This window comes from Pituophis catenifer, unplaced genomic scaffold, assembly GCF_029215685.1.
Source record: "Pituophis catenifer annectens isolate HBS135680 unplaced genomic scaffold, rPitCat1.0.hap2 SCAF_2, whole genome shotgun sequence".
NCBI classification, from domain to species: domain Eukaryota; kingdom Metazoa; phylum Chordata; class Lepidosauria; order Squamata; family Colubridae; genus Pituophis; species Pituophis catenifer.
Genome location: NW_027256882.1, coordinates 45505160 through 45529300, shown reverse-complemented (window position 1 = coordinate 45529300; position 24141 = coordinate 45505160). Strand labels below are relative to the sequence as shown.

At 42.1% G+C, this 24141-nt stretch overlaps 2 protein-coding genes across 3 annotated transcripts in view; both read left to right on the top strand.

The window, feature by feature from the left end:
* LOC139312190 (zinc finger protein 91-like) overlaps positions 1-23698 on the top strand; it is a 162523-nt gene extending 138825 nt beyond the window's left edge. Inside the window, exons 6-8 of the mRNA XM_070936778.1 lie at positions 4506-5728; positions 10958-10961; positions 22485-23698. Coding sequence (XP_070792879.1) covers positions 4506-5728; positions 10958-10961; positions 22485-23559 — 2302 coding nt within the window. The 3' untranslated portion in view covers positions 23560-23698. The remainder of the gene's footprint in view (positions 1-4505; positions 5729-10957; positions 10962-22484) is intronic.
* Positions 11978-22155, top strand: LOC139312212 (zinc finger protein 24-like). Of its 2 annotated transcripts, XM_070936815.1 has the most exons (6): positions 11978-12746; positions 19309-19423; positions 19551-19618; positions 20982-21091; positions 21328-21457; positions 21992-22155. In XM_070936815.1, exons 1-6 carry the CDS (start codon positions 12429-12431, stop codon positions 22055-22057), a joined length of 807 nt encoding a protein of 268 aa, XP_070792916.1. In that variant the 5' UTR covers positions 11978-12428; the 3' UTR covers positions 22058-22155. The 2 variants fall into 2 exon arrangements, with proteins under 2 accessions (XP_070792916.1, XP_070792917.1); XM_070936816.1 differs by lacking the exons at positions 20982-21091; positions 21328-21457.
* Positions 23699-24141: the final 443 nt, after the last annotated feature.

Below are 24141 nucleotides of genomic sequence, written 5' to 3'. Positions count from 1 at the left end.
GCTTGTAAAATTTCATTTCGTATCCTCCTTGTTGTAAAGTAGATTACAATATCTCTTGGTAAATGTTTCTGTCTGGCAACCCATGAGTTAACACGATAAATTTTGTCAAGTTGCCATTCAAGATCTGCCTTTTGTTCTCCAATTATCTGTGCAAAGGCTTCTGCAAAGATCTCTCGCAAATTCTCTTGATTATTTTCTCTCAGGCCTCTTACTCTCAGGGCAAACTCCATCGCCCTATATTGTATCATTGTCACTTCTAAGTCTGCCCTCTCCATCTTTGTCTGGACCTCGCCCATTTTATTTCCCAAATCCACATTGGATTGATTAATTTCTTCCACTCTTTCATCCAGCCCTTCAATATGGCTTGCCAGACCCTGAAATGCAAAAACAATATCTTCTCTGATTTCCTTATTTCGAATTTGAATTACCTCTTTAATTTCTGCCATCTCTTCAGCCACATCCCACATTTTTTTCTTCAAAGACAGAAGTATTTTTTTCCTCTAAAACAGAGGCTTGTGTCTTTAAAGCTTCCTGCAAAGCTTCCAGTGTTAATATTTGTGGTTCCATTGGAGCTGACAAAGATTGCAATTTAGATAGTTGGGCTGGTGATCCCCCAGCACTTTTAGCCGCAACAGTTTTTATTTGCCTTGAAGCCATTTTCTAATTTTCAATTTTAATTTTAAACTTTTGCAACAGCCAAAACAATAAGTCCACTAAATCAAGTTAATTTCCAGTCCTCGGTAAATTTTTTGATTCATCTAATGTCAATTTTAAATCTTCATTCTTTTAAAGTAAAATCCAATACTTTTGAACAGGGGCTGTCAGCAGTAGACGATACTTTGCTCTTAACTTTCACTTTCATGCCAAATTAAAGCTCCGGCACCATTTCCTTTCTCTTTCTTCCCTTAATAATCCAGAAGGAAGTATATAATACACATTCAGAGTTAAAGTTTGGTACTTGCAATTATGATCACTCCTGCCTTTGCTCTGCCTGCTTTTGTATCCAGTATTTTGAAAGATTGTTACAGGGGTGGTCGAGGAGTCTTGTTCTGCTTAAAGCAGATGTCTTCTTAACAGCCTTTCCTGGCATTCATACTATGTGGATGCTTCACTAATCTTTGCGTAGTTCCCTTATCCATTCTAGAAGAAAGATTTTGCACAGGGATTTCTTTCTTCCTTCCCAACCTAATTGATCGACACTGAGTGATTTGCATTGGTGTTCACTGGAAAAGAAACCACTTCATGATGTGTGATGACCATTAATTCTTTTCTCCTACTTCAAGCCCTTCGCAATGGAGATCAGAGATCCTGAGAGAAAGAGGCATCCATCAAATCTCCCTGAAGAACTGTTTTTCAGGGGAATCCCTCAGGGAGATCCAATTCAGGACACCTCAGGAGGTAATATAAGGTCCTTCCACTCCTTTGATCAATCTTAACTTTCTCATCTTCTCGGTGTCCTCTCCTCTATAGCATTCCTCCTCCCATTTTACTCATGATGCTTTTTGAAATTCTGTCTCCCTCACAGGGAAGAATAGAAGGAAGTTGACTCTTCGTTTTGGGGGAGCAGAAACCAGGATTGAACCTCCAACTCGGGTAAGAGAAGAACATTCATTTACTAGATTTTTATTTTCCATTTCCCTCAGGAAATCAGAGGATGTGGACCAGGGGTGGGTTCTACTTACCTTTAGTACCGGTTCGCAGCGGAGCCGCACGTGCGTGGTTGCTTCGGTCGTGTGCGCGTGTGTTGTTCTACGCATGTGCAGAAGCATTTTGATTACGTCGGGGTCAGTGGGCGGGGCCTCCGGCCGGATTTACTACCAGTTCTATAGAACCGGTGCGAACCGGGGGCAAACCACCACTGATGTGGACAGCATAGGTCCGTGATGGCCAACTTATGGCACGGGTGAAGTCGGGAAACTGGCTGTTTCTGGCCTCCAGAAAGCCTCGGGGGGATGGGGAAGGTTGTTTTTGCCCTCCCCAGGCTCTTAGAAAGCCTCTGGAGCCTGGGGAGGTGGAAAAATGGGCCTACCAGGCCCACCGTACCATTGTGTGTCAAAAGCAGGGGGAAGTGTGCGGGGGTCACGTGCGCATGTGCAGGAGGGCGGGGTGCATTGAATTATGGATGTGGGCACCTGCACCCGCAACCCCCTCCCCCGGCTCCCCCTGCTTTTGGCACACGATGGCAAAAAGGTTAGCCATCACTGGTACAGGTAGTAGTCGTAAATGTGAAAAATGGGCATGCTGGCAAAGGGGCTCTGGCAGGCCGGCGGTGGGAGGTCGTAGATCTCAACCGATTCGCTCTGCTCCAGGCAGGAGCAGCCAATTTGGGTAGCCAAGAGCAGCGCTGCCAAGAGGACAAAGAGCTCCCGTGAAGACAGCAACAGCACAGGCAGTCGCTCATGCCAGTTGCTGCAAGGGAGTGGCGACTTCGTGAAAAGGGAAAAGCAGGACTCAGTTTACAGCAGCTGCCTGAAATGTGTTTGCAGCGACTGCTGGACAGGAAGTGGGCAACCCCATGGCTCTGACCTCCACCTGCTGCCAGTGCTGCCCTGGGATGTTTTGGAAGGGAAATTAAAATGAAAAATCCTGCAGGGATTTGATCCCATGCTGGGATATGATCTGAATAAGACTGTCTTGTCCTACTGTTGAAACGCCCCCAGGCTCTTTCCCGAAGGGAGGGTGGCTCTTCTCTGCCTTTTGCCATCATGCGCAGTGCAAGGGGCAGTGCAGAAGTCCACTTTTTGTTTTTGATGCGCTCACCACTCACAGCAACTGGGACCACTGGGGGGTGGGGGGATGCCCTGGTAGCAGGCAGAGGCCTGCTTCTTCCCCCATTCTTTTCTCCTCTGCTTTAGCCCAGCCTAGCCCTCCACCCAGCAGCTAAGGATGAGGTGCTCACCCACCTCTCCATGAGGCCTCTCAGGGAACACGGCATGCAAATCAAAAGAAAGCGCTGCAAGTCCAGGTGTCCTTTCCGTTTGTTCCCCTCTCCTCTCTCTCTTGCCCCCCCCTCTAGCAACAATTAGAGGTGTGGGGGTAAGTGGGGAAGGCATGTGATCTGGCCTACAGCTGCGGGCAAACAAGGACAGGCAGAGTGGCAGAGGGTTCACATGGCCCATCTGGTAGGCCAGATTGCGTACCTCCCCCACCCCACCTGCGCCTCTGCCAGTGCCGCTGCAATGAGGCAAAGCAAGTGGTGGGGAGGGGGATGGCGCCAAGGCGTAGCCCCTGCATTCTCAGCCCCCGCCATCCAGCCTGTTCCTCCAGTTCCAGCGCACACTCCACACAAGCAAAGACAGTTGGTGGGACAGATCACATGCCTCCCCCCACCCCCCGCGCTGGCTGCAGTTGCTTCCAGACACCATCTGGCCCCTCCATGCCCACTGCCCCACCCTCACATGCTTTTTGTTCTGTCCATTTCGTCATCTGAACCACGGATTCCTACTAAGCATAGCTACTTCCCTTAGTGTATATGTTTGCTTTGGGAATTTCTAAATAAGAGGAAAGATGCTGTTCTATACTTTTTTCCCCTTTCAGGAGAGTCTTGTGTCCTTTGAGGAGGTGGCTGTGTATTTCTCCGAGGAGGAGTGGTCTCAGCTGGATCCTCACCAAAGAGCTCTGCATTGGGAAGTCATGCTGGAGAATTATAAGAACGTGGTCTCTCTTGGTAAGGGTTTCCTACTCTCCAGTCAGAGAGTTCAGGAAGACATTTTGTAGTTAGATGTCATTAGTTAGTTCTTCTGAAAACATCTCTAAATAGATATCCCCTCTTCAGAGGGAGAAGGAAAAGTTCTGTTTTTCTACTGCTCCTAGGAAGGAAATGGGTCTATGGCATTCTGCTTAGATGTATCCGATCTAATTTGTTTTTGTGTTTCTATTTAAACTTTTTAGTGACAAAGTAATTCCTTAGTTTGAGGTAATGCCAAACTCCATCACACAGATTTCAACTATTTTGGCCCAGATGCTTCTATATCATTCAAGTTTTTTGACTTAATGTCTTTTTCAAGGTTTTATGTCTCATCAATAGAGATATTATCATTTCAATACCTATTATATTATTATTATAATATAATATAAGGATACAGATATGCGGTATATATTAGAATTTGGCACAATACCTGAAGGCAATCAATATGACTTCTGACGGAGTGATCTTTTGCCCTAACCTTTCTCTCACTTTCATTTCTCTTTCCCTTTGAAGGTGAGAATGACAATGACAATAAAGACTCTGGAGAACCCATCAAAGTGTTTGGAAAAGGAAACGTAATGGAGAAACCTGCAATTCAAACAGAATTCCAAAGGCAGGAGAGAAACCTGTCAAATAACTGGAATAAGGAAAGTTCACCTTCAATTGTTGCTGAGATGCAGGACTTTATTGATGAACGAGGAAAACTAAAGAAGAAATATATTGGGAAAGGTGTAAGACTCTTCAAAGACACATTAGATGTAAATGGACCCTGTCCATCACAAGCCAAAGAACCAGCCAATAAAAGCACATGCATAAGAGAGAAGCCATATAAATGCATGGAGTGTGGAAAGGACTTTAGCCAAAAGAGTATCCTTATTACCCATCAAAGGATCCACACAGGGGAGAAGCCATATAAATGCATGGAGTGTGGAAAGGGTTTTAGCAAAAAGAGTACCCTTATTACCCATCAAAGGATCCACACAGGGGAGAAGCCATATAAATGCATGGAGTGTGGAAAGAGATTTACCGAAAAGAGTACCCTTATTATCCATCAAAGGATCCACACAGGGGAGAAGCCATATAAATGCATGGAGTGTGGAAAGAGCTTCAGAACAAGCAATGAACTTGCATCCCATCAAAGGATCCACACAGGGGAAAAGCCATATAAATGCATGGAGTGTGGAAAGGGCTTCAGAACAAGCAATCAACTTGCATCCCATCAAAGGATCCACACAGGGGAAAAGCCATATCAATGCATGGAGTGTGGAAAGGGCTTCAGAACAAGCAGTGAACTTGCATCCCATCAAAAGATCCACACAGGGGAAAAGCCATATAAATGCATGGAGTGTGGAAAGGACTTCAAAAGAAGCAATGAACTTGCATGCCATCAAAAGATCCACACAGGGGAGAAGCCATATAAATGCATGGAGTGTGGAAAGGGCTTCACAAGAAACAGTTATCTTAAATGCCATCAAAGGATCCACACAGGGGAGAAGCCATATAAATGCATGGAGTGTGGAAAGGACTTCAGAACAAGCAGTTACCTTACATTCCATCAAAGGATCCATACAGGGGAGAAGCCCTATAAATGCATAGAGTGTGGAAAGGACTTCAGTACAAGCAGTTACCTTACATGCCATCAAAGGATCCATACAGGGGAGAAGCCCTATAAATGCATGGAGTGTGGAAAGGGCTTCAGAACAAGCAATGAACTTGCATCCCATCGAAAGATCCACACAGGGGAAAAGCCATATAAATGTATGGAGTGTGAAAAGGGCTTCAGAACAAGCAATGAACTTGCATCCCATCAAAAGATCCACACAGGGGAGAAGCCCTATAAATGCATGGAGTGTGGAAAGGACTTCAAAAGAAGCAATGAACTTGCATCCCATCAAATGATCCACACAGGGGAGAAGCCATATAAATGCATGGAGTGTGGAAAGGACTTCAAAAGAAGCAATGAACTTACATGCCATCAAAGGATCCATACAGGGGAGAAGCCCTATAAATGCATGGAGTGTGGAAAGAGCTTCAGAATAAGCAGAAAACTTAGACGCCATAAAAGGATCCATACAAGCGAGAAGCCACATAAATGTATGTAGTGCTTCAGCACACCCCATAGTCTTATTTCTCATAGCATTATTCATAGACTGGAGAATCCCCAAAATAAGATACATTTGGATGAGAATATATGCTAATTATTGATTTAATGGGTTCTATGTATGGGTTTCCGATTTACAGAGTGAACTCTGAAAAGGGGTTTTTCTGTGATTCACCCTCCTGACAGCCATAGAGAGATGAATTTAGTAATGAAAATAAAAAACAATGAGCATGTGTCATTATAATTATTATTTACACTTCTTTGAATGTAGCTGTATAGAAAGTATATAGGAATGTTAAACTGGTGGCTCATGGGCCAGTTGTGTCACATGCACATACCCCAGCTCCACGAATGGGGAAACCGTCGCAATGCATCACGTGATGGCAATGTCACGCGGGGAATTTGAAACCCGTGGTGTATAGGTTCATTTTATTTTATTGTTTAGAAATGAGCTTCCTGTTCCCCAACTGCCATCATTCCCCCAGTTAGTCATAGCTCTCAGAGGGATGCGAAGACATCTAACAGATGCTGTTTCTCTAAGCCCAAAAGGAAAATATCAAAAAAATAATCAAATTGCACCCAAGGTATAGAACTGGGATCCTCAAAAGTAATTAAATTTGCATCCTCGGTGTAGAACTGAGACCTGAGTCAGCCGGTATCTATGCAGAAACATTGAACATTATTCAGTCAAAGGCCTCATGATATGAGGGAATTGTCACATGGAGATCAATGAACAGCTTGTGGGAAGAACTGAAAGGATGAACAATTCCTCTCTCACAAAAGGAGCCAGAAGCGCCCAAGTGCTTGTGTAAATTTCTTTTCAAGCATTATGGCCATATTTTGCTCTTCTGTAGTGTGGTGAGGGCTAGGAAGTCCACCTTTGATTTAAATAAGATTAATTAAATATCAATGGTGTGGTTTTGTTCTAGTCATGTATTATACTCATCTATTAAACTCTTAGTTGCTTTAAAAATGTATTAACACAGGATTTTTGGAAGGATTTGGAGGGGGCATATTTCAGGATTTGAGAGGCTCATGTTGGTTTGAAGCTCAATTGTCAGTAATAGTTCTGGATCAAGCTGAACAATAAAGAGACCGAAAAGAGCAGAGAGGTTAACTCAGTTTTTTAAACCCCTTTTTTCTCTCCATGTACACCCTTTCTTTCACTAATTGTAGCTAAATCTCTTTTTTTCTCCTTCCTTTGTCACCTTCATATGAAGAGGAATCTCTTCAAAACATTGGAATCTTCAGGTCTTGTGGTTGGAACGTTTTTCTCTGTTTATTTTGTAGATCATGAATGAATCCCAGTATCATTGCTCAGGCTGGTCCAGGTTCTTTCTTGCCCCCCAAAGGCATTTTTGGGTCATAGAGGTAAGCCAGAAGGGATAAGACCTGTCACAAGCCAGAACGATCATGTAGAAAGAAAAAGAATTATGCGTAGCATGGGTGAATAAAGGAGATGCGTGGGAAGACAAGATAGAAAGTGGATAAGAGAAACAAGATTACAGATAGTTCATGGGAGGACTGTAATTAAATGATCATCAAATAAATTTATATCAGGGTTTCCTGCAGAAATTAAATCCAGAAAGCACGCACAGACTGATTCAGCAGGATTGATTTAAATAAAAAACCTCTTTATATGCAAGAATATATATACAATACCAACAGCAGAGTACAATTTCTTTCAACGTAGTAGAAGTTACAGGCAGGGCCCAAGGCAGAAGAGAACAGTTACTTTCATTTCAGCAGAGCAGACAAGCATGCACAGACTGCTTAGTTTCAGTTTCAATTCTCTGCACAGATGCAGAAGCTGCAGACTAAGACACGCCCTGGCTCCAGTCTGTCTCAGCTCCCAATTGGCTGACTTAGTTGCTATGCCTATTCATTGGCTCACCTTGTTAGCATGTCTCTGAATCATGCATACATCACTATCAAAGATGAATTTTTCCTAGAATCGTGAGGTCTGTTCTGTCCTCATTCAACATTACTCTGTGTGCAGCTTGACATGCACCCACCTATCCTCCAATAAAACAGACCATCTGCATAGATCTGGATGCTTTATTAAAGGAACAGGCTGGGTGAAACTGGAAAAATAGAAATACAGGTATTCCTCAAGGTACGAACCTCATGGATCAAAAAATGTGTCAAATGAATCAGATTCAATTTTACAAATTTTTACAATCAAATTCATTAATTGAATCAAATGGCTTGTTAAATGAATGAAGATCTAACATACTTCCTGGGGGCTGCTGATCAGTTATTTTCATTGCTGATCAGCTGATTCCGGTGCAGTTGAAGGAAGAACTAAATTGCCTCCAAGCAGGCTCACAGAGCTCTCCGTTTGCAGTTTTAAAAAAATCCACTTGCTGCTCATCAGCTCAAGCGTCTTCAGACAGCTGCCCAGATGGGGTTTGGGGGTAATTTACAGTACTCTCAGATTGCAGTTACTTTAAACAAAAAACAAAAAACCTGCCACTACAGTAATTAGCTTAAGAGTCTCCAGCCAGGCTCCCAGAGGGAGATGGGGGAGGAATTTACAGAACTCTTGGCTTGGAACAGTAACAGAGATGGAAGAGACCTTGAGGTCCTGTAGTCTAACCCACTCCTCTCAGGCCAGACTCTCCATACAGTCCATGTATGAAGAAAAGCCAGGATTCATAGAAAAGGATCAAAAACTCATATAAATAGCTTGCAAATTTGAAAACCAGGAGTTTAGAGAAGAGATACAGCACACCACATTATAGAATGCTTTGTGTAGATGCTGGCTAGCATTTCTACAAGCAGTTTCAAAGCAAATGCAAACAAACTTTATCTTTGCAAAGAACTGTACTTACAAACACGATACTGTAGTTTGCACACTACAGTACAGTGCTTAAAAAGAAGCAGAGCAGTTCCCAAAATGCTTACAAACAAGCAGTACAGTACTATAGAGTAACAAAACAGAATATTTTAAAATACTTAACAGAATTCCTGAATGCGAAATAACATCATAACTATATAGTATGATGGACTTTCAGGGCCGGTGCAACATGTAACATGTTCACATGGGTACAATAGGACTGAGCGCTTCTTAATATGATTTATTGGGTTAGGGATTTTCTGTCTTCACATTGAGTTGTACTGTGTTGGGGGGGTGCATGGAGGGAGCTCAACCAATCTCATTGTACATTGTGCACTGACAATAAAGATTTGAATTTAGAAGCAATTCTAGCACTCTAGATCTCAAGCCCAGGAGCAGCAGATCCTCCATGCAGCACCAGAAAAACAAAAACTTGGTGCTGCCCTGGCTGCAAAAACCACCGGATCTTGTTTGGCCATGAAGAGTAAGGTGGGTTTAAACTCCATATGCAGCTTTGGTCACTTAGATATCTCTACGCTGTTGGTGTCGATATTCAAAGTAACATGCAGTTCTTTGTCTGCCCCCCCAAAAGTTGGTGCCTCTGTCTGAACGAATGTATTTAAAGGGCCTCGGATAGCAATAAAATATCTGAGGGCATTTATGAAGCTAGAAGCGTCCATAATAACTTCAATGTGGAGAGCTCTAATGGTCATACAGGTGAATAAGGCTGCCCACCTCTTACTGTTTGCCTGACACCCTCTAGTGTGACGCGTGGTCACAGACCAGGAGCCAAAGACATCAAGGCCAACGTTAGTGAAAGGAGGATTTGTACTGTCGGCTGGAAGATCAGCCATCTTTTGTGTTTGTAATCTACCATGGAGCTTGCGACAAGAAATACACCTGAAGATTGCCTACTCACACATCTTTTAGCTCCAACTATCCACAAACCAGCAGTTCTTATAACTCCGTGATGGCAAACCTATGGCACTTCTCCAAATTCTAAAGGAAATGGGAGTCTGGCTTCCCAGCATGCACTTGATTTGAGAGTGCAGGCTGATGGTTAAATAGGTAGGATCAGCTTCAAACAATATACTTGGGGCATGTTTGTCTCTCTGGCCACTAGATGGGGCTAGAGCATTGGTGGGTTTTCCCCAGTTTGGACTGCTTCTATAGAACTGGTAATGAAACCGGAGGGAGGCTCCGCCCACTGACCCCGACATCATCAGAATGCTTCTGTGTGGCCCCGTTGCGAACCGGTAGTAAAGGTAAGTAGAACCCATCCCTGGGCTAGAGGGCAACAACAGTATATAAAGAGAGTATGTTAGGGCATGTTTGTCCCTCCGGCCACTAGATGGGGCTAGAGAGTCACCATAGTCTATAAAGTTATATGTAAGAAGAAATCAAACCCACATTATCCCAAATAAAATATTAAGCATAAGAAAAAAAGCCCTTAGAAATATTATCCATAAAGAAAAGCCTCAGAAAAGCCAAAAGACCAAGGCGCTAATAAAAACCGCCTGAAGCTCAATCCACATTCCAGCCAGATGCCTAAAGAAAACGTTGTAACAAGAAGCTAGCTGCTAAGGGATGCAGGTACTTAAGGAGGTAAGGAGCTTATTGAAAGAGCAACCCAACTATCTAGATGGCTCCATTCATAAGCAAAGCAAAAGTCTGCAGAAGTCCACTCATGACAGGATATTTCAAAACCCCTTACAGCAATTTTGACAGCTAACAAAAGCAGAGTGATAGGATTAGAGCAAGCAGTCCCTCACCCTAAAATCTAACACAGGACAGAGCCATCAGCCACAATAAGAATTACCTAACTCCCTTTCAGAACACAAAGCCCATATTGCATAAATCCCAAACTTCAGAGTTACAGAACCATATACGAACCCTTCCACTCACCCAGCTTGTTGGTCAGCTGCCCCAGAACTGCATGCTGTGTACATCCAGATACAATCATTTGCGTATTGGGAGTGGAGACCTCCAGATCCCATGTTTCCCTACCACCCTGTTCAATGATGCTAACAGGCAGAGGGGAAAGCAGAACTCCAGACAAGGAATAAATTCAGGTCCCAGAAAAGAAAAGGGGGGGGGGACTGTATAGTCTTTTCTGCCCCATTTCTTCGGAAAAACTCCTTGATTTGGTTGACCTGTTTGTGTTCAGGGCATGTTGTGTGAACTTGCATGGCTGAGTGTAGGAAGAAAGAGAAATGGAGCGTCCTAAAATAGGGTAAGTTGACTGGCATTTCATTTGATGTGGACTAAATTGTCATTATTGTTAAATACAATGAATATTCTAGGTGGAATCATCAATTTACCATCTCAGAAAAGTCCTTCTATGGGGATGAGTGTTGTTGAATGGTTGTTGAGGGATTAATGGCTTGTTCTTGTATTCCCCTGAATACAAGAAAAAGCATTGAAAAGGATGTTCACTAACTAGATTATTATTTCCCTGGACTTCAGGAAATCGGCTGATGTACATATTGTAGATAGTCCTCGACTGAGCCCAAAATTTTTGTTGCTATGTCTCCCTCACAAGAAAGGGTAGGAAGAAGTTGACTTATCTATATGGAAGAGCTGAAATAGTGGTCAACATTCCAACTCACACAAGACGATTTGTATTCTCCCTTTCCTTTGGAAAATCAAGCTGAGGTACATTCTACTGTCACCTTTCCTTTTATCTCTTTTTTTTGTTGTTGACTTATTCCTTTCTTCCTCAGCAACAGATTTAAATGAGATTCTTGTTAGGAATTTTTTCCCCTAATACCAGTACTTTAAATACAATGCTATTTACTACAGTAGAACACTGCCAAAAGCTTCCCAAACAAGGAGCCCCTTCCTGGCCCCACATGGGAAATGCACCATTTCTCCTCTCTTTGCAGGAGCCCCTTCCATGCACAGAAAATCCACCAGGGGGGGCACTTCAGCTTTTGGCCCCTGTTACAATTTAGGAAGGAAGTGACATCTTTCAGTTTTTGCCTTTCTAGGATACTGGACTCTCACTCTCTTACTTTAACCCTTTGAGCTTTGCAGGAGGTTAAAAAGGCAGCCAGAAAGTCTGAAGGATCCAGAAGTGGAAAAGGTAGGTAGAGGTGTGTGTGCGCGTGTGTGCGTGTTGCCTAGTCCTCATCTAGGTTCAGTTTTTTGAGTTTTGGGAGTGGGAGACTCCCCGACCACCCTTTTCAATGATTCTAACAGGCAGAGGGGAAAGCGGAGCTCCAGAGGAGGAATATATTCTGGTCCCAGATCAGACAGGGGGGAGGGGGGGACTGGATAGTCTTTTCTGCCCCATTTCCTCGGAACAGCTCCTGCATAGGGGGAGGTGGGTGAGCTTGCATGGCAAAGGTTGAGCAGGAAGTCAGAAAGGATTAGCAAGGAACAGATGCAAAAGATTATGCCTGCATTCCCATTATGGGCTGGATGACACTGTTGGAAGAAACATCCTTCTGGGTTCTGCTCCAAGTGGGGAAAAAGACACTGGAAACATGGAGACTGCTTGGAAAGATGGTTTAATGGTGGACAGAATCACATGGCTTGAGTTCCTGAACAGAAAAGGGCAGATACAGTGAGTCCCTGGGTTTTTATGCTCTCCCTGGCTTTGAACTTCCTGGGGCCCCGAAAGAGTATCCTGATTGGTTGTCAGAGGTACACAACTTTCCTTGCACTAATTTAGAATTGTGTTATAGGACAGAGAAAGAACGGCAAGCCTTCCTTTAGCAAGTGGGAGAACTGGAAAAGGCCCTTCCGGTGCTGAGTCTGGAATCCACGGGGAGTTCTGGGCAAGAACTGGGCAGAAGATGCTGAAAGAAGGAACCAAGATTTCACATGTTCATGCCTGGAAATTCAGGAGCATCCAATATCAGGAGGATGAAGGTCCCCGCGGTCTTTGCAGCCAACTCCACTACTTTTGTAGTCGATGGTTGAGACCAGAAAAGCACACAAAAGCACAGATGCTGGACCTGGTGGTTCTGGAGCAGTTCCTGGCACTTCTGCCCCTGCAGATGGAGAGCTGGGTGCGGGAGTGTGGAGCAGAGACCAGCTCCCAGGCGGTGGCCCTGGTGGAAGGCTTCCTCCTGAGCCAGGCGGAGGAGAAGAAGGAGCCGGTTGAGTTGCAGGTGAGAGGACGTCCTCCCGGGACTCCAGAAAAAATTGAATATAATAAACAAGAAGTTCACATTTTTTGTATCCTTTTCATAGTTTTATTAAGCTTATCAAAATATAAAATACAAAAAAATGAAAATAGTAGGAAATGGTGGGTGGGAAGGGAAGGGAAAGAAGTGTAGGGGAAAGGGGGGGAAAAAAGAAAACCATTGACTCTTTTTTTTAAGAAAAAAAGTTTTTATTTTATGATCAAACAAATGTACAATATAGTCAATCATTCAATATATCAAAATACATTTTCTTATCATTTAATGTAACACTTTTGCTTATCTGTTAATACATTTATCTATCTCTAAACCCAACCTTCAACCCCGACTTCCCAGAGCAAAAACAGGGTATAAGATTACCAAACATACGTTAAAATATGCTAACTTACTGCAAGATTTAAAACTCCCTAGACCCCTTAACTCCCCTTTTACAAATTATTCATCAACCTCCCTTTTATAAGCTCAAAATAACATATAGTCCATTAACCCTTAGGGTTTTAAAAACATTAACAAGCACTAATAAATCATTCAAACCCTAAAAATCTCTTAATACATCTGTAAAGTATTCTTAATTCATTTACTTAATCATTTTACTCTTCCTCCTACTTTTATTCTCAAGATTCAAATATTTTAAAATCTTAATACAACAATAATTAGACCTTAAAAAAAACTAATCTTCCATTCTTTCTTTCTTTCTATATTTTTCTTAATTCATTTAGTTAATCATTAATACATCAATAATTGAACCAGAAAAAGTTAATCTTCCATTCTTCCTTTCTTTCTGTATTTTTTCCAGTCTTTCTTCCTCCCTCCTACTTTTATTTTGAAGAGGTTTTGAATTTTGATTTGAGGTTGATGTATCTTTAAAACTCGTTCCTTTCTTAGAACTGTTTCCTCTGATTTAGAGCCCCCATATCGACTCTTCTTGCTTATATAATCAATCAGTTCATTCCTTCGTCTGTAGAACCAGAAATTCTCTCGATAAGATTTATCAGTTTGCAAAGAAGAGTCTAGTTGTTGCTTTTCGATTAATTGTGATTAATTGTGTGAAAGCCTCTGCCAAATCTTCTTTGTCCTCCAAAATCTCATTAGACTGGCCAATTTCTGCTTCTCTCTGCTTCAGATTATATTTTTGAAAAGTTCTGTCAATTAATTCCAAAAGAGCAGGAATAAAAAAGTTTGAAAGTTCTTGAGAGCCAGCCAGTTCTACCTTCTCTGTTTTGGTCATAATGTCTCCTGCGTTGTCATTGTGCTTTCCTTCAAAAGCATCTTTAATTGCTTTTATATCCTCCACCAGTTCTTTAAATTTCCCTTCCATAATTGCTGTTTGGTTATTCATAGCTGCAGTTTGGTTATTCATGGCTTCCTTTATAAATTCTGTAAGTTCTCTAAAAGAATCCTCCTGGCTCTGTGAATCAATCGGGAATTGTATTTTCTGTGTCATTTCTGACACCACTGGAGAGCCTCCACCACTTTTAGGAACTCCTAAATTAACTTGCTTGGGAGCCATCTTATTTTTAAAAAAATTTTCTTTTCACAGCCATAAAGTCTCTTGAACAGTTTTCACAAATGTATTTGTAATTTATCAAGCAAAATAGTCTTTTCTCCACCCAGCTCTCAAATCCCAGCAGCTTTAATCCAGTCTCTGAGGGCAAATCTGTTAACAAGCACTTTCATTTCTAACTTTCACTTTTACGCCCGCAACAAAGCTGCCATTTCCACCTCCAGCTCAGAAAAATCAAGTAGAAACAATGTATCCTCGGAGTTAAGCACGATACTTGCAAAGGCTTGTTCTCCTGCTTCCGTTCTGTCTGCTTTTGAATTCAATTAATCTTCTTTTTGACAGCAGGGTTGGTCGCGATGTCTGGCTCTGTTTAAAACAGAGTCGTCCCGGATCCGGAGCTTCAGTGGGCTGACCGGGGAGCTCTCACCCTCCAAGCCCCTAGAGTTGTTCCAGGGGCTTACGGGGAGCTCTACCCTCACCCACCAGCTCTCCTCTCCTTCTTCTCCCGAAGGAGAAGTTTTCAAGCCGTCTGACAGCTGATTAGCGCTGTCAGAATGGCTCCAACGGAGTCGTGGGCTGGCGGTCCGAAAAGACCGTCCACGACACCGGCGATGCCAACCGGAAGTCCAATATTCTCTCTTCTGTTGAGTTAATCCAATCACTAATTGCTGAAAGGGCAGTTGCCTCATAATACAATCTTAAATTGGGCGTTTTGAGACCTCCTCTCTCACGTATAACTTGCATTATTTTTTGCTTTATTCTCGGTCTCTTTCCTACCCAAACAAAGTTACTGATACCCTTCTGCCATTCCTTCAAATTTGCATCTTTTTTAAGTATTGGTATCATTTGAAAAAGAAATAAAAACTTTGCTAAAACATTCATTTTTACTGCTGCTATTCTTCCCAACAAAGACAGTTGTAGTTTTTTCCAGTTTTCCATCTCTTTCTGTATTTTTTGCCACAACGATTTGTAATTATACTTGTATAATTTTACATTTGAAGTCACAATATAAACCCCTAAATATTTAACTTTCCTTACTATTTCAAATCCTGTTACTCTTTTTGATTTATAGTCATATTTTTAGTCATTATCTTTGTTTTCCCTGCATTTCTTTTAAATCCAGATACTTGTCCATATTGATTAATTATATCCATTAAACCTATAACCGATTGCACTGGTTGTGTTAAAGTAACAACCAAGTCATCTGCAAATGCTCGTAATCTATAATCATAATGCCTAATTTTAATTCCCTTTATTTTATCCGAACCACGTATTTTATTCAGCAAAAATTCCAAAGTCAAAATAAACAGTAATGGAGACAAGGGACATCCTTGTCTTGTTCCTTTTTCAATATTAAAAGTTTCTGTTAAACTACCATTAATTATTATTTGTGCTGTTTGTTTCTGGTATATTGCCTTAATAGATTGTGTAAAATACTCTCCAAACTGCATCTTTTCTATTATTTTCAATAAAAAATTCCAATTCAATCAATCAAATGCCTTCTCCGCATCCAAAAATATAAGCGCCGCAGGGACTTGGTTGTTCTTCCCCAAATATTCCAATATGTTAACTATTTGCCTTACGTTACTTTTCATTTGTCTCCCATTTATAAAATCAGTTTGATCATTATGAATCGTTTGTTGTATAACTAGCATTAACCTATTTGCTAATATTTTAGCAAAAATCTTGTAATCTGTATCTAAAAGCGATATAGGCCTATAGTTCTTTGGCTGACTATGGTCTTGATCCTCTTTTGGAATTAAAGAAATAAATGCTGTTCTCCAAGATGAGGGTACATCTCCTCCAGATTGTATTTTAATAAATAATTCCTTAAGTGGTTCCACCATTTCTAACTGCAAATTTTTATAATAAACAGTTGTCAATCGATCTGTCCCAGGAGCTTTACCCATTTTCAACTGTTTAATTGCTAAGACAATTTTTTCCGAGGTTATTGGTTGATTCAAACCTTCCCTTTGCTCTTCTGTAACTATAGAAATGTTCTCCTTCTGTAGATATCTATCTATAGCTATACCTTGAATTTTATCACTAGCATACAACCTCATGTAAAATTCTAAAAATGCTTTTTTAATCATGTTTTGCTGATACACCTCTTTACCTTTATATTCTATTTTCTCTATAGTACGTAGCTTTTGTTTTTTCCTTAACAAATATTCTAACCATCTACCTGGTTTGTTAGCATTACAGAAAGTATTATGTTTAGCATATTGCAGACTAATTGCAGCCTGATCTGCCATCAACATATTAAATTGCCCTCACAATAAATTAATTGCTTCTTTTGTTTTCTTATCTGCTGGGTTCAATATTAATACTTGCTCTCTCTTTTTTATTTCCTCTTCTAAATCAATCCGTTTTTTTTCCTGTCTACGTCTGTGTTTATTATTCAAATATATTAAAATACCTCTCATATATGCTTTGCTTGCATCCCATACCACTTCCATAGATGTACCTTTATACATATTCATAACAAAAAATTCTTTCAAAAATTTTTTACATTCTTTCACATTTTCCTCATAACGAAACAAATTTTCATTTAACCTCCAGGACCTCCTAGGTCCCTTTTCATGTTCCAGTTCCATCCAAACCGGGATATGATCTGTTAATGTTCTTGAACATATCTTCGTCTTCTTCACCCTAGAAAGAAAATCATTAGTAATTAATATAAAGTCAATCCTAGAAAGGGATTGGTGTCTATCAGAAAAAAAGTAACGTCTTTTTCTTCAACATTCCGTTCTCGGCAGATATTTCTCAACTCCATATCTTCCATCATATCAAAGAAAGATTTAGGTAATATAGCGCGCATTTGAATATTTTGCGAAGGTCCTTTTTTGTCTTTTTTAGTATCCAAAACTCCATTCCAATCACCCAATAATATACACGATTTGTAATCCCATTGTATTAGTTTGGTATGTAAAAGCTTGTAAAATTTTTCTTGTTGTTGGTTAGGTGCATATACTCCAATTAAAAGTATTTTTCCCCCTCTATTAAAATTTCCTTGATCATCTGCTTCAATTAGTCTAGCTATTAAGTCTTTTTTTAAGTATATAACTATGCCATTTTTCTTTTCTGGTGCAGATGCTACAAAATGTGTTCCCAATCTTGCGTTTATCAAATAGTTTTGATCTTTCATTCTAATATGTGTCTCTTGCAAACAAATTACTTCATTTTTGTACTGTTTCAGATAATGAAATATTTTCCTCCACTTTTGCAGTGAATTTAAACCATTGACATTCCAACTTAAAAATCTAGTTGCCATTCTTGGCACCTTGAAGCTTTTGGAGCATCAGCTGAAAATCTTCCTGCATTTTCCTCTTCGACCTTGCTTCTCCCACTGCTTCTGTTTTTGTGATTTCTTGAGTTTTCGTCTGAATTTGCTCCACCTTTAATTCTTCTCTGCACTTAGTTGCCACTCGGGTCTGTCTCTGGTCCTTTAGTTCCTCTATTTTTCCCAATAACACCGGAGCTTGAACAGTGCCCAAGAGTTGTATTAAATCTTCTTGAGTAATCAAAACCCCTCCTTGGGCCTGTGCCTGCATTTCTTCTTTCTCGCCCTTTCTTGCCTCCTCTGCTTCCTTCTTCTAGCTTCTGGGGACGGTGGGCATCCAACCTTTAATACATTTGTGTAAAAGTCTCTTGCCTTCCAAACTGTATTGAGATGATATCTTTCTCCTGAATAATTCACCACTAATCCAACTGGAACCTCCCATCTGTACTGTATCTGGCGATTTCTAACTTCTTCCACCAAAAAAGCATAGTTCTTTCTGGTTCTCAGCATTTTGGAGGGAATTTCTTTCAATATTAAAACCTCCTGCCCTACCACTTGAAATTTATTTTTGTAGGAAGCTTGTAAAATTTCATTTCGTATCCTCCTTGTTGTAAAGTAGATTACAATATCTCTTGGTAAATGTTTCTGTCTGGCAACCCATGAGTTAACACGATAAATTTTGTCAAGTTGCCATTCAAGATCTGCCTTTTGTTCTCCAATTATCTGTGCAAAGGCTTCTGCAAAGATCTCTCACAAATTCTCTTGATTATTTTCTCTCAGGCCTCTTACTCTCAGGGCAAACTCCATCGCCCTATATTGTATCATTGTCACTTCTAAGTCTGCCCTCTCCATCTTTGTCTGGACCTCGCCCATTTTATTTCCCAAATCCACATTGGATTGATTAATTTCTTCCACTCTTTCATCCAGCCCTTCAATATGGCTTGCCAGACCCTGAAATGCAAAAACAATATCTTCTCTGATTTCCTTATTTCGAATTTGAATTACCTCTTTAATTTCTGCCATCTCTTCAGCCACATCCCATATTTTTTTCTTCAAAGACAGAAGTAATTTTTTCCTCTAAAACAGAGGCTTGTTTCTTTAAAGCTTCCTGCAAAGCTTCCAGTGTTAATATTTGTGGTTCCATTGGAGCTGACAAAGATTGCAATTTAGATAGTTGGGCTGGTGATCCCCCAGCCCTTTTAGCCGCAACAGTTTTATTTGCCTTGAAGCCATTTTCTAATTTTCAATTTTAATTTTAAACTTTTGCAACAGCCAAAACAATAAGTCCACTAAATCAAGTTAATTTCCAGTCCTTGGTAAATTTTTTGATTCATCTAAAGTCAATTTTAAATCTTCATTCTTTTAAAGTAAAATCCAATACTTTTGAACAGGGGCTGTCAGCACTAGACGATACTTTGCAATTATGATCACTCCTGCCTTTGCTCTGCCTGCTTTTGTATCCAGTATTTTGAAAGATTGTTGCAGGGGTGGTCGAGGAGTCTTGTTCTGCTTAAAGCAGATGTCTTCTTACCAGCCTTTCCTGGCATTCATACTATGTGGAGATGCTTCACTAATCTTTGTGTAGTTCCCTTATCCATTCTATAAGAAAGATTTTGCACAGGGATTTCTTTCTTCCTTCCCAGCCTAATTGATCGACACTGAGTGATTTGCAGTGGTGTTCACTGGAAAAGAAACCACTTCATGATGTGTGATGACCATTAATTCTTTTCTCCTACTTCAAGCCCTTTGCAATGGAGATCAGAGATCCTGAGAGAAAGAGGCATCCGTCAAATCTCCCTGAAGAACTGTTTTTCAGGGGAATCCCTCAGGGAGATCCAATTCAGGACACCTCAGGAGGTAATATAAGGTCCTTCCACTCCTTTGATCAATCTTAACTTTCTCATCTTCTCGGTGTCCTCTCCTCTACAGCATTCCTCCTCCCATTTTACTCATGAGGCTTTTTGAAATTCTGTCTCCCTCATAGGGAAGAATAGAAGGAAGTTGACTCTTCGTTTTGGGGGAGCAGAAACCAGGATTGAACCTCCAACTCGGGTAAGAGAAGAACATTCATTTACTAGACTTTTATTTTCCATTTCCCTCAGGAAATCAGAGGATGTGGACCAGGGGTGGGTTCTACTTACCTTTAGTACCGGTTCTCAGCAGAGCCGCACGTGCGTGCTTGCTTCACTCGCGCGCGTGTGTGCTCTTCTGCGCATGTGCAGATTACGTCGGGGTCAGTGGGCGGGGCCTCCGGCCGGCTTTACTACCAGTTCTATAGAACCAGTGCGAACCGGGGGCAAACAACCACTGATGTGGACAGCATAGGTCCGTGATGGCGAACTTATGGCACGGGTGCCACAGGTGGCACGCGGAGCCTTATTGGTGGGCACACAAGTGTTGCCCTAGCTCAGCTCCAGCGTGCATGCCCCCACCGGCCAACTGATTTTCAGGCCTTCTGGTCCCACCGGAAGTCAGGAAATTGGCTGTTTCTGGCCTCCGGAAGGCCTCCGGGGGGATGGGGAAGGTTGTTTTTGCCCTCCCCAGGCTCTTAGAAAGCCTCTGGAGCCTGGGGAGGTGGAAAAACGGGCCTACCAGGCCCACCGTACCATTGCGTGCCAAAAGTAGGGGGAAGTGTGCGGGGGTCACGTGCGCATGCGCAGGAGGCGGGGTGCATTGAATTATGGATGTGGGCACCTGCACCCGCAACCCCCTGCCGGCTCCCCATGCTTTTGGCACACGATGGCAAAAAGGTTAGCCATCACTGGCATAGGTAGTAGTCGTAAGTGTGAAAAATGGGCATGCTGGCGAAGGGGCTCTGGCAGGCCGCAGGTGGGAGGTCGTAGATCTCAGCAGATTCGCCCCGTTCCAGGCAGGAGCAGCCAATTTGGGTGGCCGAGAGCAGTGCTGCCAGGAGGACAAAGAGCTCCCGTGAAGCCAGCAACAGCACAGGCAGTCGCTCATGCCAGTTGCTGCAAGGGAGTGGCGACTTCGTCAAAAGGGAAAAGCAGGACTCAGCTTACAGCAGCTGCCTGAAATGTGTTTGCAGCGACTGCTGGACAGGAAGTGGGCAACCCCAATGCTCTGACCTCCACCTGCTGCCAGTGCTGCCCTGGGATGTTTTGGAAGGGAAATTAAAATGAAAAATCCTGCAGGGATTTGATCCCATGCTGGGATGTGATCTGAATAAGACCGGCTTGTCCTACTGTTGAAACGCCCCCAGGCTCTTTCCCGAAGGGAGGGTGGCTCTTCTCTGCCTTTCGCCATCATGCGCAGTGCAAGGGGCAGTGCAGAAGTCCACTTTTTGTTTTTGATGCGCTCACCACTCACAGCAACTGGGACCACTGGGGGGTGGGGGGATGCACTGGCAGCAGGCAGAGGTTTGCTTCTTCCCCCATTCTTTTCTCCTCTGCTTCAGCCCAGCCCAGCCCTCCACCCAGCAGCTAAGGATGAGGTGCTCACCCACCTCTCCATGAGGCCTCTCAGGGAACACGGCATGCAAATCAAAAGAAAGCGCAGCGAGTCCAGGTGTCCTTTCCGTTTGTTCCCCTCTCCTCTCTCTCTTGCCCCCCCTCTAGCAACAACTAGAGGTGTGGGGGTAAGTGGGGAAGGCATGTGATCTGGCCTACAGCTGCGGGCAAACAAGGACAGGCAGAGTGGCAGAGGGTTCACATGGCCCATCTGGTAAGCCAGATTGCGTACCTCCCCCACCCCACCTGCGCCTCTGCCAGTGCAAAGCAAGTGGTACTTTTTTCCCCTTTCAGGAGAGTCTTGTGTCCTTTGAGGAGGTGGCTGTTGATTTCCCCGAGGAGGAGTGGTCTCAGCTGGATCCTCACCAAAGAGCTCTGCATTGGGAAGTCATGCTGGAGAATTATAAGAACGTGGTCTCTCTTGGTAAGGGTTTCCTACTCTCCAATCAGAGAGTTCAGGAAGACATTTTGTAGTTAGAGGCCATTAGTTAGTTCTTCTGAAAACATCTCGAAATAGATGTCTTCTCTTCAGAGGGAGAAGGAAAAGTTCTGCTTTTCTACTGCTCCTAGGAAGGAGATGGGTCTATGGCATTCTGCTTAGATGTATCCGATCTAATTTGTTTTTGTGTTTCTATTTAAACTTTTTAGTGACAAAGTAATTCCTTAGTTTGAGGTAATGCCAAACTCCATCACACAGATTTCAACTATTTTGGCCCAGATGCTTCTATATCATTCAAGTTTTTTGACTTAATGTCTTTTTCAAGGTTTTATGTCTCATCAATAGAGATATTATCATTTCAATACCTATTATATTATTATTATAATATAATATAAGGATACAGATATGCGGTATATATTAGAATTTGGCACAATACCTGAAGGCAATCAATATGACTTCTGACAGAGTGATCTTTTTCCCTAACCTTTCACTCACTTTCATTTCTCTTTCCCTTTGAAGGTGAGAATGACAATGACAATAAAGACTCTGGAGAACCCATCAAAGTGTTTAGAAAAGGAAACGTAATGGAGAAACCTGCAATTCAAACAGAATTCCAAAGGCAGGAGAGAAACCTGTCAAATAACTGGAATAAGGAAAGCTCATCTTCAATTGTTGCTCAGATGCAGGACTTTATTGATGAACGAGGAAAACTAAAGAAGACATATATTGGGAACAGTGTAAGACTCTTCAAAGAAACATTAGATGTAAATGGACCCTGTCCATCACAAGCCAAAGGACCAGCCAATATATGCAAAGATGAAGGAAAAAATTACAGTTGGATATCCACACTTTCTCAAGAAAATGGATCTCTTGAGTCACAGAAAAGTTTCCACATTGGAGAGAACTCAAACATATGTAATGAACATGGAAACAAGATTCTTAATAAAAGGACATGCATAAGAGAGAAGCCATATAAATGCATGGAGTGTGGAAAGGGCTTCAGAATAAGCAGTAATCTTACATCCCATCAAAGGATCCACACAGGGGAGAAGCCTTATAAATGCATGGAGTGTGGAAAGGACTTCACCCAACGTGATCATCTTACTGCCCATGGAAGGATCCACACAGGGGAGAAGCCATTTAAATGCATGGAGTGTGGAAAGGGCTTTAGCCAAAAGGGTAACCTTATTACCCATCAAAGGATCCACACAGGAGAGAAGCCTTATAAATGCATGGAGTGTGGAAAGGACTTCAGTACAAGCGGTTACCTTACATGCCATCAAAGGATCCATACAGGGGAGAAGCCCTATAAATGCATGGAATGTGGAAAGGGCTTCAGAACAAGCAATGAACTTGCTTCCCATCAAAGGATCCACACAGGGGAGAAGCCATATAAATGCATGGAGTGTGGAAAGGGCTTCAGTACAAGCAGTTACCTTACATGCCATCAAAGGATCCACACAGGGGAGAAGTCATATAAATGCATGGAGTGTGGAAAGGACTTCAAAAGAAGCGATGAACTTACATCCCATCAAAGGATCCATACAGGGGAGAAGCCCTATAAATGCATGGAGTGTGGAAAGGGCTTTAGAACAAGCAGTTACCTTATATGCCATCGAAGGATCCACACAGGGGAGAAGCCCTATAAATGCATGGAGTGTGGAAAGGACTTCAAAAGAAGCAATGAACTTGCATCCCATCAAAGGATCCACACGGGGGAGAAGCCATATAAATGCATGGAGTGTGGAAAGGACTTCAAAAGAAGCAATGAACTTGCATACCATCAAAGGAACCACACAGGGGAGAAGCCATATAAATGCATGGAGTGTGGAAAGGGCTTCAGTAGAAGCAGTTACCTTACATACCATCAAAGGATCCACACAGGGGAGAAGCCATATAAATGCATGGAGTGTGGAAAGAGCTTCAGCAAAAGCAGTAAACTTACACGCCATCAAAGGATCCATACAAGCGAGAAGCCACATAAATGCATGGAATGTGGAAAGGGCTTCAGCAAGCCCCATAGTCTTATTTACCATAGTATGATTCATAGACTGGAGAATCCCCAAAACAAATATACATTTGAGTAAGAATCTATGCTAATTATTGATTTAATGGGTTCTATGTATGGATTTCCGATTTACAGAGTGAACTCTGAAAAGGGTTTTTTCTGTGATTCACCCTCCTGACAGTCGTAGAGAGATGAATTTAGTAATGAAAATAAAAACAGTGAGCATGTGTCATTATAATTATTATTTATACTTCTTTGAATGTAGCTGTATATAAAGTATATAGGAATGTTAAACTGGTGGCTCATGGGCCAGTTGTGTCACATGCACATACCCCAGCTCCACGAATGGGGAAACCGTCGCAATGCGTCACGTGATGGCAACGTCACATGGGGAGTTTGAAACCCGTGGTGTATAGGTTCATTTTATTTTATTGTTTAGAAATGAGCTTCCTGTTCCCCAACTGCCATCATTCCCCCAGTTAGTCATAGCTCTCAGAGGGATGCGAAGACATCTAACAGATGCTGTTTCTCTAAGTCCAAAAGGAAAATATCAAAAAAATTATCAAATTGCACCCAAGGTATAGAACTGGGATCCTCAAAAGTAATTAAATTTGCATCCTCGGTGTAGAACTGAGACCTGAGTCAGCCGGTATCTATGCAG

Coding starts and splice junctions, on each gene's coding strand:
- LOC139312212 (XM_070936815.1), top strand. CDS start 12,429: ATGCTGAAAGAAGGAACCAAGATTTCACATGTTCATGCCTGGAAATTC. Junction 19,619..20,981: donor GGATTGAACCTCCAACTCGG/GTAAGAGAAGAA, acceptor CCTCTGCTTCAG/CCCAGCCCAGCCCTCCACCC. Junction 21,458..21,991: donor TAAGAACGTGGTCTCTCTTG/GTAAGGGTTTCC, acceptor TTCCCTTTGAAG/GTGAGAATGACAATGACAAT.